At 43.6% G+C, this 14,703-nt stretch overlaps 1 protein-coding gene across 2 annotated transcripts in view; it reads left to right on the forward strand.

Moving 5' to 3' along the window:
• Pip4k2a (phosphatidylinositol-5-phosphate 4-kinase type 2 alpha) overlaps positions 1–14,703 on the forward strand; it is a 159,539-nt gene that overhangs the window by 80,071 nt on the left and 64,765 nt on the right. For both annotated transcript variants that reach the window (XM_040755420.1, XM_040755419.1), the window contains exons 2-3: positions 10,631–10,728; positions 12,476–12,572. In XM_040755420.1, coding sequence (XP_040611354.1) covers positions 10,631–10,728; positions 12,476–12,572 — 195 coding nt within the window. The remainder of the gene's footprint in view (positions 1–10,630; positions 10,729–12,475; positions 12,573–14,703) is intronic.

A 14,703-nucleotide genomic window follows, 5' to 3' on the forward strand; every position in this document is an offset into this window, starting at 1 on the left:
GTGCATGGAGGGTAATACCTTTGTAATATTGCCAATGGTGGAAGTCCACTCCCCCGGGGACTTCTTTTCAGAGGGGAGTGCTCCAGTCCCCATTGAGAAGCCTGGACTGCAGGTGTGCCTGCAATAAGGCAGAGGGTGGAGATGCATTCCTGGGGATTAGAGTAGAGGTTCTGTTTATTGGTACCTGGCTCTTAAACCCAGAGCCTCTTGGAACCTTGTCTCAATAAATCAACCCTTTCTCTGCTTCTGGGATTCCAGCTATGGAGACTTGGTAACAGCCCAGCTGTCCAAATCCTTGTGTGTTTAGATGGCAACTGTGGGTCTTTGGTCAGTTACGCATCCTCTGCTTACTTACTTTCTGCCTTTTAAAGATTCTCGGCCATTTCTCCTATTCTGCTGTCTGTTGTACCATGTCTTTGTCATGGGTTTGTTTTTGTTTTGCGTTGTTATTGTCTTCTGTTTTGTTTTGTTTTGTTTTTCATCTCTTCACCTTTTGTCATTCCAGCAGAGTTTCTGGAAGGGAAAGAAAAATGCAGTCAATTCATCAACTCCAAGCAGGAGTCCAGGAAAGTACCATTACCGGCTTTATAATGGTAGCCTTCCTCATATTGTTCTGTGGGGCAGACCTTGGGTGGTGAAGCTGGCTGCCCTTCTGCTCTGTGCTTGGAAAGGAAAACAGAAGTCTAGCATAAGAGACTAGGAATCCAGCACTTCCTCTTTGGAATCTTAACACAGGTCCATTAGGGAAATCTCTTAAAAATCCCTCTCTAAAAGAAAAAAAACCAAACAAAACACCACCCAACTGTGCAAACCAAATCCTTCCCATCATCTGCAGGTTTTACTAATGATGCATATGTGACTAGCATGCTAAAATGCATGGCTGTCTTGCATTGCTTTTCAGCAGATATGTTTGGCTTTCTAGGATGCTAACAGGACCATTTGACAGGCCACCTCATCTTCTTTGTGGCCAGTTGCACCCCATTCCTGGAGGGCAGGAAGAATTAGGAACCCCTGTCAGAATGACTGTCTGTACCCCATTGCCCAATCCCTGATAGAATCACAGGCATACGGTTTGACAGTATCCTCATTACAAGATGAATTTACAGGAAATAGTAAATTATTTGAGTATATTGGATACTGGCTAAAAAGAAACATATGTACCTTTGAAACTTTCCAGATTCATTTCTTAGAGTCAGGATAATTGCTAGCATTTGAAGCACCCAGAGGAATGGAGTTTCTGTACATGGACACCACCAACTGTTGTGTTTAGACATCTTCAGCTGCAAGCAGCAGAAACCTCCCCTCCACTAGCTTAAGGAATTAGTCTATGTTAATCACTTCTCTGGTCACTGTGGCTGGGATGTTGGTTCAGGTCTTCAGAAGGTTGATTTGTCTCTGCAAGAACAGGATTTGGGACAGACATGGCCATACCCTTCAAAGGCCCAACCTAGTGTCCTACATCCTCCAGCTAGGTCCCACATCCCAGAGGGGTCCCACAATCTCCCAACACAGTGTCACAAGCTGGGAACCAGGAGTTCAGACATCTGAGCCTGCAGGAGAGTTGCTCAACCTTCCTCATGCTGCAACCCTTTACTACAGTTCCTCATGTTGTGGTGACCCCAATCATAAAATTATTATACTGCTACTTCATAGCTATGATTTTGCAATTGCTATGAATTGTAATGTAAATATCTGGTATGCAGGCTATCTGACAGGTGATCCCCAAAGGGATTGAGACCCACAGTCTGAGTGCTGCTGATCTAGTTCCATGGTGGAGGATTTAAATGATCTGGAATCATTACCACATAGTTCTTATTCTTTTCCAGAGTTTCACCCAATGTCCTTCTAGAGTCAGCTTGTTGAACAAGGCTGAAGATGTGACGTAGCAACTGCAGATGACCCTGCTGGACAAACCTGGGTGATCTCACAGAGATCATTGAGGAATTGGGGGGAGGGAATCAGTGAAAAAAATTTTTTTGATTCATTTGTATTTTGGGACTGCTTCAGCAAGCTGAGGCACTGGGGTCCTGTGGTGCCTGAAAGGTTGGAGATGAGGGACTAATAGGGAGTGTGTCCAACAAGAGGTGCATCCCTGCAGCCAGTGACATCAGAGACAGGATGTCAGGTACATGCCACATCATCCCTGCCTGTTCTAAAAGAAGCCAGAAACCCAGATCTGTGTGTAAAATGTCTGAAGTCTGATAAAATAGGCATTAATTCAAGCACTTTCTAAATCACCGAGCTAAAAAGCACATCATTTGATACTTCTTATCAAACTCATTTTTAAAAGCATAATGTGAGATCAAGGCATCTGGGTTGAACAAAGAGGTAGGACCAGTTCTCAGTCATGGGTCTCTAGATTCCAAGCCTGGAATCCTTCTAAATGGACCACTTTGTAACACTTGTTTTCAATGGCAAAGTCTTTCTTAATTGTTGTTGTTTTCCCCCATGTGCCTCTGTAATAACTTAATAGATTTCTGGCCTTCATACAGAAAATTAATGTTGGATTCTGTGTTTTATGGGTAGTACATTTTAACACAAAACCATTCTCTGGGTGAAGTTGGCAGTGTGCCAGTCAGTGAGTCCATCCATCAGAACTCTCTTTTGGATGGTCCTGGGCAGATTCCATCCCCCAGAACCCGGGTGAGGTGGGGACAGGCAGAACCCTTTGGCTTACTCCCAGCTAGCGTTGCCTACTTGATAAGGTCCAGGTCAGTCGAAGACCCTTTCCCAAAAAAACACAATGGATGGCTCCTAGGGACTGACTTATGAGGTTGACCTCTGCATGTGCACGCACACTCGCGTGCGCGCACACACACACACACACACACACACACACACACACACACACACACACACAGAGGGGCCAGGTGCGGAGGACTGTTGTTGGTAGAGCTCTTGGGCATTATGTTGCTAGGTAGTAGAATTTGTGTTTGCCTTGTAAATTCAAGTAAGAGTCTAAGCCAGAGTTTAGATATTGCGACATTTATTTTCATTTTAATCAAGTAGCCACTGTTCAAAAGATTGACTTGGTTGCTCTTACTCGAGAGGAAATTCGCCAGTAAGTGATTAATTTAGTTTTTGGGTTTGCAGGCTAAGGGGACAGACTCTTTTGTCTTTGCTTATATTGCAGCTTTGCTATCACAACAATTTCATTTGCCCTGTCAAAATGAAATATCATTTTCTAGATATTGGAAGGTAGCTCACGCTTGGATTCTGTCATCTGTCTGATCTACAAACACAGAAATGTTAGCTTTTCCAAAATGCCTTCAGAAAATGAATATTGATGGAGCAGCTGTAGAAAATTGACCTCTCGCCCTATGACAAATAAAAATACACTTCGCAAACATCTTCAGCTGCCTGTTTTTCCTACCTCCATAATTGGCTCTAATTTGCTTTGCCTGCCCCCACGGAAACCTCAGAAGTTTCAAATTGCTATTCAATTTGCAATGTCAGCTGTAATGAAAGCCACTCCAGCCAGCCCAAGTGTGGCCACATGCCTGTGTCGGGGCCCCTGGTTTCTGAAAGCTCTTAGTTGTTTCAACCTATATCCATGACAAGATCATAAGAAGTATTTACAAGTGATGTCCAAATTATTAAGGGTTTGTGTTTTTTTTCCCTTTGCATGGAACTTAATTTCAAATGGGTATCAAATGGATACTAAAAATCTGATTTTAAAAATTTAGGTAATTCTCCCCAAACTTAAGTTAGTAGGGAAAATATGGGGTTTTTTTCTTCCTTTTGATTTTGCTTTGCTCTGTCCTACCCCATTCTGCTTTGTTGTCTGTTGTTGAAACAAGATTCATCTGTGTTACCCAAGTTAGTTTCAGACTGCTGGGTTCTGGCAATTAAAGACATTTGTAACCGTCAAAGCTGTAAGTCTCTTTGGCCTGCTCTTATCAAGTCTTCTCCTCTGACACCCAATAAAACAAGTGTAGGTGGCTCAGAAGAGCTGTGGGCGGAGAATCTTGATGGCATTTCTAAGTCACACAGGGAAAAATATTTTCTTAGAAATGCAGCTGGAGTCATTTTGTTGTTCTTTGGGGGAGAATCAGTGAAAGTTCCCAATTGTGTGTGCGTGGGCCCCTCGGGTATGGGAGGGAGTAGAACAAGCCAGAACTTCCAATTCCTGCCATACCATATAAATACTGTTTTCATTCATTTCCTACGTGGAATGAACCTCAGGGCAGAAAAATGCTTAAAGTCAATGATTTGACAGGAAAATCTCTGTATGCTTTATCAAAGAGCTGCAAAGGAATTTTTTAACATGAGTCTGGTAAGGGGAAAATATTTTCAAATAGTGATAATGGAAGGGGATTTTTTTTTTACAATAACAGCTAAACCATCCCATTGTTTATTGTGAAGTGGGGATCATTTTTTGTGAAAGACGGAGCAATTGAAAACCCAATGTAGGAAGTCTGGAATGGCACACTTGTGATTAGATTTCCCTAAGAAGTCAATTAGGGGTAACTCAGCTTTCCAGATAACCATGTTGAGTTATATATGGTAGTTCTCTTCCGTGAGGGGTCCATGTTGATCTTGAATCCTTGGTGTCTGTTCTGCCACACCCCCAATCTGGCCCAGGTCTTTACTCTCTATTATTGATCTGTTTTAAAGTGGGGACTCCATTTGCTTGTCTTGAGATCGGGAGGAGGAATGAATGGACATCCTTGGGTCCTTCCCATTCTTCTGTTGCCACCTCATATCTTGCCCAAATGGTAGGTAGACTTGACTGCTCCCAGATACCTGTGCCCCCAGGAAGCTCTGACCTTGTAGCCCACGGCTGCTCACACTGGATTCATGTTTTAACTCATGAGTCATGATTTCTAGAGAAGTGTCTTTACTAAAATCAGATTAGATGACTCTAGGCAGGTGTGTGGTGCATCCCTTTAATCCCAGAGGCAGGTAGATCTCTGTGAGTTCAAGAAAAGTGTGGTCTATGTGGTGAGTTCTAGACCATCAGGGGCTACATAGTGAGATCCCATCTAAACACAAACAAGCCAAATAAAACCTGAAAACATTTGCCAATTACCTATTAGTTCCAAAACATGCTGTTTTGGGTGAATGTATCCAAATTAATTGTCATAAATGATGCCTTAGTATTTATGAATATATCCTTTGCTTGACTTAAAAAGTATATAATAAGTGTATTTTTTCGTAATGCCTGTTATGAAGCAGCTTTGTGGGGACACCTTTTTGTGCCTTAATTTTAGAACCATTACCAACTGAATTGGGACTTACTTTTCTGTTTCTTGCCCAGAATCTGCTTACTGATCCCAATTTTTGTAGCTTAATTGCTTGCTTGCAGTATGAATTTCCATACAGGAATGATACTCACTTCAGTCCTCTGACTCACAGAAAATAACAAGCCTGTGTTTTACAGTGTTGGTGCCAACTTGCACATGATAGAAATTAGAACATTTTGCTGACAAGAGAAGTCAAGACACCTTTTCTAAGTAGAGCTGTCTGTTAGGACGAATCCACAAAATGCTATCGTGCTTCCAGTTAGTCATGGTTTGTCCATACAGAAAAACTCTCACAATTGTCTGTCATAAATAATTACTATGGAAATAAATTTTGCATCCTTCAATGATAACTGTTTATGATTCATTCAGGTCTGAATGCAGACTGAGTGACAAGCAGAGGGATGATAACAGTTGAGTGACAACCACAAGTTTAGATTGTGTGGTTGAAACCACAGCTGGTCTAATTATACACTACAGTACATATTCAATTAAGCATGCATTTACTATTGATTTATTATTTTTTAAAGGAGTTCCTTAGAAGTTTTTAACATAACAGAGGCATACATTTAAGATAGGCTTTTAATGGCACCTTGCTGTGAACTCTCACCTCTAGGCTGGCAGGAAGGTACAAAGATCCTGAGTTTGGGGAATGTAGCCAGACTGCTGGAGCCTTGACCACATGGGCTGGATTCCAGGTCCAGCCTGCCCAGTTAATAGCAGCTAATCTCACTAGTCTGGATTTCCTTATCTGGGAAATGGGAATAATGATAGTACCTACACTACTGAGTTATAAATATCAGATAAGACACTATGTCCAGAAACCTCAGTGTGGTATTTGGCAGATGTCCAGTATTAGCTGTGACTTTAATGCCAAGTGTTAAAGTGAGTTCAGACAAAGCCATCTCCCTGGCCCCCTTCATCCATTATCGTACTGTGCCAACTCCCTCTGTCCTCCCCCTTCCTTAACTCTTGAATTATAATGCAGTCAGGTCATCTGGGCACTTGGTACTAATAAACATTTGTACCAACCCTCCCCACCCCACCGTAGCCTTGCTTCTATTCATGTTGACAACAGAGCTCCTTTATTGTCATATGTGAGGCCTGGGTACTGTGAGTCTCTGTACCCAGTGACTCTGCAGAGAGGCAGTGCTGAACAACACCTGTTTTGGGGGTGACTGGCACAACATAAACAGAGCCATGAGGTCATTCACTGAGTACAGAGAGACTCAGTCAGTAGCCGCTCTGCCTGGATATATGTCTGATACACTTAGAAAATTCTGAGCTGTGTAAGATGGGGAATACAACTCTCTGACAAGCTGCATTAGCACTCACACGTCTGAAAGTGGTGCTGCCTTTCTGTTCTGAGTCCATTGAATGTTTGCAACCTTATAAAACTGTGCCCTGAATAATATAACCTGTTTTCAGTTTGTTTGCCTCCACTCTTATCTCCATAAATTGAAAAGTTTTTGGATTTTAGAACATATGCTTATTCTTTTTTTTTTTTCCAGTTTAAATTTAGATAAGAAACGAGGTTGCTTCACAAGTCAGTTCCAGGTCCCTCTCCCATTCCCTCCCCTCCTCCCATGCCCCCCTCCCCGTTATCCCCTCATTCCCCCAGGGAGGGTGAGGCCCTCCATGGGGGTGTCCATAGTCTGTCATTTCATATAGGGCAGGGCCTAGACCCTTCCCCAAGAGTTCAGGGTGAGAGTGCACCTCACATTGTTCTATGGGAGTCCAAAGTCCGTGTGTATACTTGGGATGGATACTGATCTGCTGCCCAAGGCTCAATAGATTCCCTAGGCCTCCTCACTGACACCCAGATTCAGGGGGTCTTGATCAGTCCCATGCTGGATTCCCAGGCTGATGCCTGGGATTCAAGAGTTAACCTTTGTCTGGTCAGCTGTTTCTGGGGGGTTAAACCTGCCCAGTCTTAATCCCTTTGATCATCAGTCCTCTCTCTCTGTTACTGGCTTTCTTGAGTTCAGCTCAGTACTTAACCAAGGGAGTCTGCCTCTTCTTCGATCTAAATGAAGTTTCTGTTTCCCAGACTCTCTGGCCATAGGATTGTAGACTGGCACTCCCCAGATCTATGTCTAAAATCCATATATGCGAGAGTACATGCCATGTTTCTCTTTTTGTGACTGGGTTACCTCACTCAGGATGGTTTCTTCTAGTGTCATCCATTTGCCTGCGAATCTCATGACTCCATTATTTTTTTCTGCTGAATAGTACTCCATTGTGTAGATGTACCACATTTTCTCTATCCACTCTTCGGGTGAGGGACATCTAGGTTGCTTCCAAGTTCTGGCTATTACAAATAAAGCTGCTGTGAACATAGTGGAACAGACATCTTTGTTGTATGAATGGGCATCTTTTGGATATATGCCTAAGAGTGGAGTTGCTGGGTCTTGTGGTAGGTTTATTCCCATTTTTCTGAGGAATCTCCATACTGATTTCCAAAGTGGCTGAACCAGTTGGCACTCCCACCAGCAATGGAGGAGTGTCCCCCTTTCACCACATCCTCTCCAGCATAAATTGTCATTGGTGTTTTTGATTTTAGCCATTCTGACAGGAGTGAGATGGTATCTCAGAGTTGTTTTGATTTGCATTTCCCGGATGGCTAAGGATGTTGAGCACTTTCTCAAGTGCCTCTCAGCCATTTTAGACTCCTCTATTGAAAACTCTCTATTTAGTTCTGCAGCCCACTTTTTAATAGGGTCCTTTGGTGTTTTGGAGACTTGCTTCTTGAGTTCTTTGTAAATTTTGGAGACCAGCCCTCTGTCAGATGTGGGATTAGTGAATATTTTTTCCCATTCTGTGGGCTGCCTTTTTGTCTTGCTGACTGTGTCCTTTGCCTTACAGAAGCTTCTCAGTTTCAGTAGGTCCCATTTATTAATTGTTGATCTTACTGTCTGTGCTACTGGTGTTATGTTCAGGAAGCTGTCTCCTGTACCAATTCGTTCAAGGGTACCACCCACTTTCTCTTCTAAGAAGTTCAGTGTGGCTGGATTTATGTTGAGGTCTTTGATCCATTTGGACTTAAGTTTTGTGCATGGCGATAAACATGGATCGATCCGCATTCTTCTACATGCCAGTCTCCAATTATGCCAGCACCATTTGTTGAAGATGCTTTCTTTATTCCATTGTATATTTTTAGCTTCTTTGTCAAAGATCAGATGTTCGTACGAGTGTGGGTTAATCATATGCTTATTCTTAAGGGATGGGGGCTTTCAATATAGTAATGGTTAACACAAATTTTTTTTGTGTTCTTCCATGAATATTATATAACCTACATAAATATATGTATTCTCAATTTAAATATCTATAAAGACAGAAATTCTCTTTTAGATACTGAGTGTGTAGTTCAGAGGGAGATTACTTGCCTGACATGCGTCGGGCCCTGTAATCCATCCCAGCACCATTTAATAGTAATAACAACAACACTAATAATAATAACAATAAGACAACAACAAGAAACCATTGTTAGTCTTATTTCCAGTTTTGGGATGGGCCACATGAGATGCCTGGACTAAAGTAGAATGCTAAGTCAGTAGGCTTTAAAACTTCAAAATCTGCAAGTCCAAAGTTAGGAGCCCCATATGAAGCACAGAAGTTAGCAAAGAGGGTTCGTTTAACCTCCTTTAAGACGGGGACTCATTGCCATTGCCTGTGTAGCACTGTGGTTTTGAACTGGAAGCAAACACATTTCAGAGTGTATAATGGCAGGGCCGTAGACAAAAGGGATAAAGTCACCCAGGAAGTTGAATGAGCTTTCAGTTTTAATGCATTTCAATAAAGCCAACGAATGACTACTTACCTATGCACCAAAATGAAGCATTCCTACAGAAAAAAAAGTAGATGCTTAGGAGACATCGATGGAAGCATAGTGTCCTCTAATAAAAAAAAAAAGGAATTCCTACATGTGAGCTGTGTGACACTGGCTTCTCATTTCTCAGTGGTGGTCCTACAGTTCCCTTGTCTCTCTGTATCCCACACTTGGTCAATAAGAATCTCAAACCCGAAGGGCCCTGGCCACCCAGCATCAATCTCTATGCCTGTTCTCTGAACCAGACTCTGCCAGCATGTACTCAGCATGTCTCTTCTGGCCTCTGCAACTCAGCATGCAAAGGGACTCTGCCCCAAAGCCAAGCCCCATTTCTTCAGACCTACCTTTTTCCTTTTGCTCTGACACTTTCAAACCCCATCTTTTCCCTTCATGCCCCGAGACACCAACTACCATCAGCTTTGCCTGAGAAAGTGTTGGAGCCAGCATCAGCTTTCAGGCTTCCCTGCTGATTGCTTCACTGAGTCCTGTGCGCTGGATGTCTGGCGGGAAAGACAGTGTCCAGAAGTCATGGCTTTTTAAGAGACCGGTAGTACCTTCAAACCCCTGCCCTAGCAAGAAACGTATTACTTGTTTCCTTGGTTTTGTTTTTGCTTTTTGGAACCAAGAACCCTGCATAGTACCTTCCAGTCTACAGAAAGTACCGACATTTAAAGTGGTTTTTATTGCTCTCAGTCAGGGAGAAAACAGCATGGGGATCAAGTACAAAACCAAGCAAGGAAAAAAAGTCAGGGTTTTCACAGCCATGTGTCAGGTCCACCCCTGCCACTTCCTGTGGTGCAAAGGGAACCGGATTCTATGCTTTGTCCTCTGGAGTCACACCTTTGCTCTTTGTTCTTTTCTTGAAATTGTTTGACTGTAGCCCAGGCTAGCCTCAAACTTGTCATCCTCTTCTTCCAGACTCCCAAGTGCTAAGAGTCTAAGTGTCCACATGACCCTGCTTTTGCCCCTAACCCCTGTTAGAGCTTCTCCTTGTTTTGTAACCCCATAAAGCTGTCTTCCTCCTCCCTCAGAGAAGGTCTCATCTGTTGTGTTCAAGCCCGATCCCGATATTTATGTTTAAACCCAATTCCTATAAGAAAGAAAAGGCCATATGGTCTTTGGGTGTTCCGCCATATATTGGGTGCTCCACTGCATAAATGATGTCTGTTAATTCAACACATACTTACCTCACAGATTTAAAATCCCTCTTTCTCAGGTAGCACTTCGTTCGTAGAGGAAGCTGTCCTAGAAGTGGGGCCAGGGGAGCTCTGAGTTGAGTGTCTGGAAGGGAAGTCGGGTGAGAATGATGTGTCCCGGATGATAGCCTTAAGGTCTGGCCCCCATGTTCCTCCTGTGCCACTCAGGCGCAAGGTGGGAGCACAGAACCTGGGCAGCAGCTGGAAGGAGTGAGGACAGCAGGAGGAAAGAGTTGATGCTGGGAAGCAAGGGGTGGGCAGAGTCCTTGTGTTCACCGGGTTTCTTTGCCAGTGCATGGCGAAGTCAGGTCATCCTCACCAGGATGGTAATAACCGGTGCTGTTTATTTTGTGTGTTTCTAGATCAATGAACTGAGCCATGTTCAAATCCCTGTCATGTTGATGCCTGACGACTTCAAAGCCTACTCAAAGATAAAGGTGGACAATCACCTTTTTAACAAGTAAGTACCAGCCAGCCTCTTCGGAGACTACGCTGGCCGTGCAGATAGGACTTTTTTGTGACTTTCTGTAGACACATAATTTTTTTCAATGGGTGGGAGTAAAGTTTTGCTGATGAAGTTAATCCTGTGATAAACACAGCCATCTGTCATATTCAGAGAAGCAGCAGCAGGCCCCCTGGGATAATATCTATTTGCCATATGGCATATTGTTCCCTATGAGTATCTTATACATTAGAAGTGATATCCTCATTACTGTTTAAATTATGGAGCTGTAAATTACTTGGATTGTTTGAGCCGTTATGGACTTCTGCTCTTGTATACAAAACTTCGAAAATAGTGGCTTTATGAATAGAAATGACTACATTATAAAACAGTAAATAATTAAGGTGTATTATCGCAAAATAGAACCAGGGGTCATGTTAAGCATTGCTAATGTTCATCATGTAAATGGGGTACATTTGATGTCATCATGGAAAGTCGATTACATATCAGGCAGTTCATCCAAAAGCTAGAGATACACCGTGGTCCTTCCCTCAAAGGTCTCACAGCCAGGACAGTAACTGGAAATTGACACATACACAAATGGCTATTATTCCTATATAAAGAATAGTTAATAGATGGGTATGCCCAATTTGTATCCATCATTCTGAGGATACAAAGGAGGGGTCATTCTGTATGCATAGGGTGAGCCCAAGAGCATCCTGCCATAACAGGATAAGTATGGAATTTCTTGCCTCCCTTTTCTCTGTGTTGTAGTATAGTACTAGGATTGAGCCTGGAGACTCACATATGCGAGGTGGGTGCTCTACCACTGAGCTACACCCCAGCCCTTCACGCGGGGTCTCAACCAGGCTGCTGTTCTGTTGCCAACATAATGAGTTTGTTTCTTCCCATAATAGTGTTTAGAGGTTGAGTTCATGAGGGTATAAAGTCAGAACATGACTATTCAGAGGTATGGATGAGGGGAAGGTTTTATTGTAGCTATGAGAGCACAGCCAGAGGTGTCTGGAAAGGTCCAGAGCAGGGAGAGAAAGCAGTAGACAGAACATGGCCAGCAGACTGGACTGGCCATGAGAGGACAGAGAGGAAGACAAAAGAGAGAAAGCATAGGCTGGGGGGGGGGACCAAGAGAGAGGGGTTAAATGCATGGCCAAAGCTGAAAACTGGGGAAGGAAAGCCCACCACAAGCTGGAGACGTTTAGGGTAGGGGTGGGCTGAGAAGAGCTGAGAGGAGCCACAGGTACTGAGGAGGCTGGAGGCCAGTGTGGGCTTTAGTGTGCTAATAGGCAGCACAGTCAGCCATTTGTCCTGAGTTTCTTTTGAACCTGACTATGAGGAAGTGTTCTCAGTGTGGATGTGGAACGTGGGTCTTGGTGTGGGGCAAGCCCTGTTTGACAGCTGCTTCCGCAGTAAGGTTAGTAACTGCTAAGCCTTTCTCACTCCATCCTGAGGCTTTGCTTTCACTACCGTCTTGTAGCTTGTCCCTCCCCACCCCTCTCCGTAGAGGACGGTGGTGTGTGCAGCCAGGATGAAGGGGTAACACAGTCCCGGGGTGAGACAGACAGCATTTTCAGTCTGTCCCCTCTCTTGTCAGGTCTGGTTGGGTTGTACCTAATTCTGTGTATCATCTGTGCTTGCTGTGGGTGGTGAACTCTCTTCACTGCTGCACACAGACCCAGATGGGACGTTGTGAAGCCTGCTAACCTCTTGTCTGTCTGAGTCTCATTCCCCAATGTGACTGTTGCAGGGAAAACATGCCGAGCCATTTCAAGTTTAAAGAATACTGCCCGATGGTCTTCCGGAATCTTAGGGAGAGGTTCGGGATCGACGACCAAGATTTCCAGGTGAGCTGCTTTTGTGGTATGGATTTGCTCTGTGTTTCAGTCCTTATGAGTATGCGTTGGGTGCACAGTTTCAGCGTTCATTCTGAAGTCAGGCATTCTCGAAGAGTTAAGGGCTCTGCATGCTTTGATTTCAGTGAGATATGTACAGGAAAAGAAATGGATTTTGTATGGAAGGGGACAGAGCACTGAAGAGTTCTGTGAACACTGTCACTTGTAGATGCAAGTGTCTGTCAGCCACACTGCTTTCTGCTTTCTTGGGTTGGGTGTGTCATCAGCTCATGCAAGCATGTATGTGTGTGTTAGATTCGTGTTTTCCTGTTTTGGCAGAGGTCACGTAGGAGTCCCGGGGATTGTGGTCTTGCTAGTTTGCTGGGTTGCAAGCTGACAAACTCTGCCTCATGCCACAGCATTCCCGCCTGTAACATGAATAAATAAATGAGCCCAGAGACAGATATTGGGGTTCAGACTTCAAGCTGAGTATCAGGAAAGCGAAGCAGCTAGCCACTAGCTCTTACAGCTACCTCAGGCTGAAAGGGCTGATCCATGCATGAGCTCTTCACCAAGTCTCAGACTGCTGCCTCTCCTCAGTGAGGCTAGAGAATGAATGCCTTTCTGAGACCTTGCTTCTGTCTTATATACTTTCCTGATGTTGGGATTAAAGGTATGAGCTATAATTCTCTTTTAGACTGATTCACTCTTGTGTAGATCTGGTTGACCTTGGACTCACAGAGATCTGTCTGTCTCTTAATTCTGAGTCCTAGGTTTAAAGGTGTGTACCACCACCTCCTACCTTCTGGCTACTGGGATTAAAGATGTCTGCCTGGCTTCTATAGCTTGTGGCTAACTTTGCTTTCTTAATCCTCAGGCAAGCTTTAGTAAGTCATAAATAATGTATCACTACACTCGCCTGGCTTGCTTTGTGTCTCACAGTACTGAATGGTAGAATAGCCACTTCCTCTTGTCACCTGTAGGAACCTGCCAGCTGCAATTCTCCGTGTGTCTCCTTTCCACTTACCACGTAGTAGCAGGCTCTCACTTCTCTCCCCATACTTGCATGGTCTCAGTTGTGACTTTGAAATGTGATGTAACTTTTTAAGTATCTCCTGCTCCCTGGTCAGTTTCCTTAAAGAAGGCCTGCTGTCTTAGTACTTTTCTATTGCTGTGCTAAGACTCCATGACCAAGGTAACATACATACATACATACATACATACATACATACCTACATACAAGGAGCATGGCAGAGATATGACAGAGCACTAGCTGATCTATCCTATCTTGAGACATATGCATGAAGCTAAGGGTGCTAACTGGAAATGGTATGGGCATTTGAGACCTCAAAGTCTGCCCCTCAAGACACGCCTCCTCCTAATGTTTCTCAAATAGTTCCACCAACTTCAACCAAGTATTCGAATATATGAGCCTGCAGGGGCCATTCTCGTTCCAAAATGCTGCACCTGCCATTGATTCCCCAAGCTTCATGTGGACAACAGAGCCATAAGTACTAAAGGATTTTTGTTGGTCATGAAGCAGAAATCTAAGTTCTAACTTGTTTTAAGCCTTCTCGAATGAATAAACACTTTCTCTAACTTGCCCTGTATTTAAAACCTGCATCTTACAAGTGCCACATTGTCACCCCAGGAAATCTTACAAGTGCCACATTGGCACAGCTTGCTCTATGGTTTCTCCTGAATATGCTCACTCAGGCAAACTGTGATTACTTAACCTGCCTTGCTAAACATTAGGCTCCCATTCCCCACCCATCCTTGTTAAACATTTCCAAGAATTTCAGCCATGCTTCATTGTAGCAAGCTTTCTTTGGGGCCCCCCAACCAGAACCCAAACCATGACATGGAGACTTATTATTAGTTAGGAATGCTGAGCCTTAACTTAGACTTGTTTGTTGCTACTTCTTATAACTTAATTTAACCTGTTTCTCTTCATCCATGTTTTACCTCGGGATTTTTGCCTTTCTTTCATTTTGTATGTCCTACTCCATGTTTGGCTGGCATTTACCTCTCTTTTTCCCTTGTTCTCTCCTTCTCTTGTTCTCTTCTGTCTTGAGTCTGGATTCCTCCTACTTATTTTCTCTGCCCTCCAATCCCATCTATTCCTCTACTGCCTCATTATTGG

Source organism: Mesocricetus auratus, unplaced genomic scaffold (genome assembly GCF_017639785.1).
Source record: "Mesocricetus auratus isolate SY011 unplaced genomic scaffold, BCM_Maur_2.0 Super-Scaffold_100013, whole genome shotgun sequence".
Classification (NCBI taxonomy): Eukaryota; Metazoa; Chordata; class Mammalia; order Rodentia; family Cricetidae; genus Mesocricetus; species Mesocricetus auratus.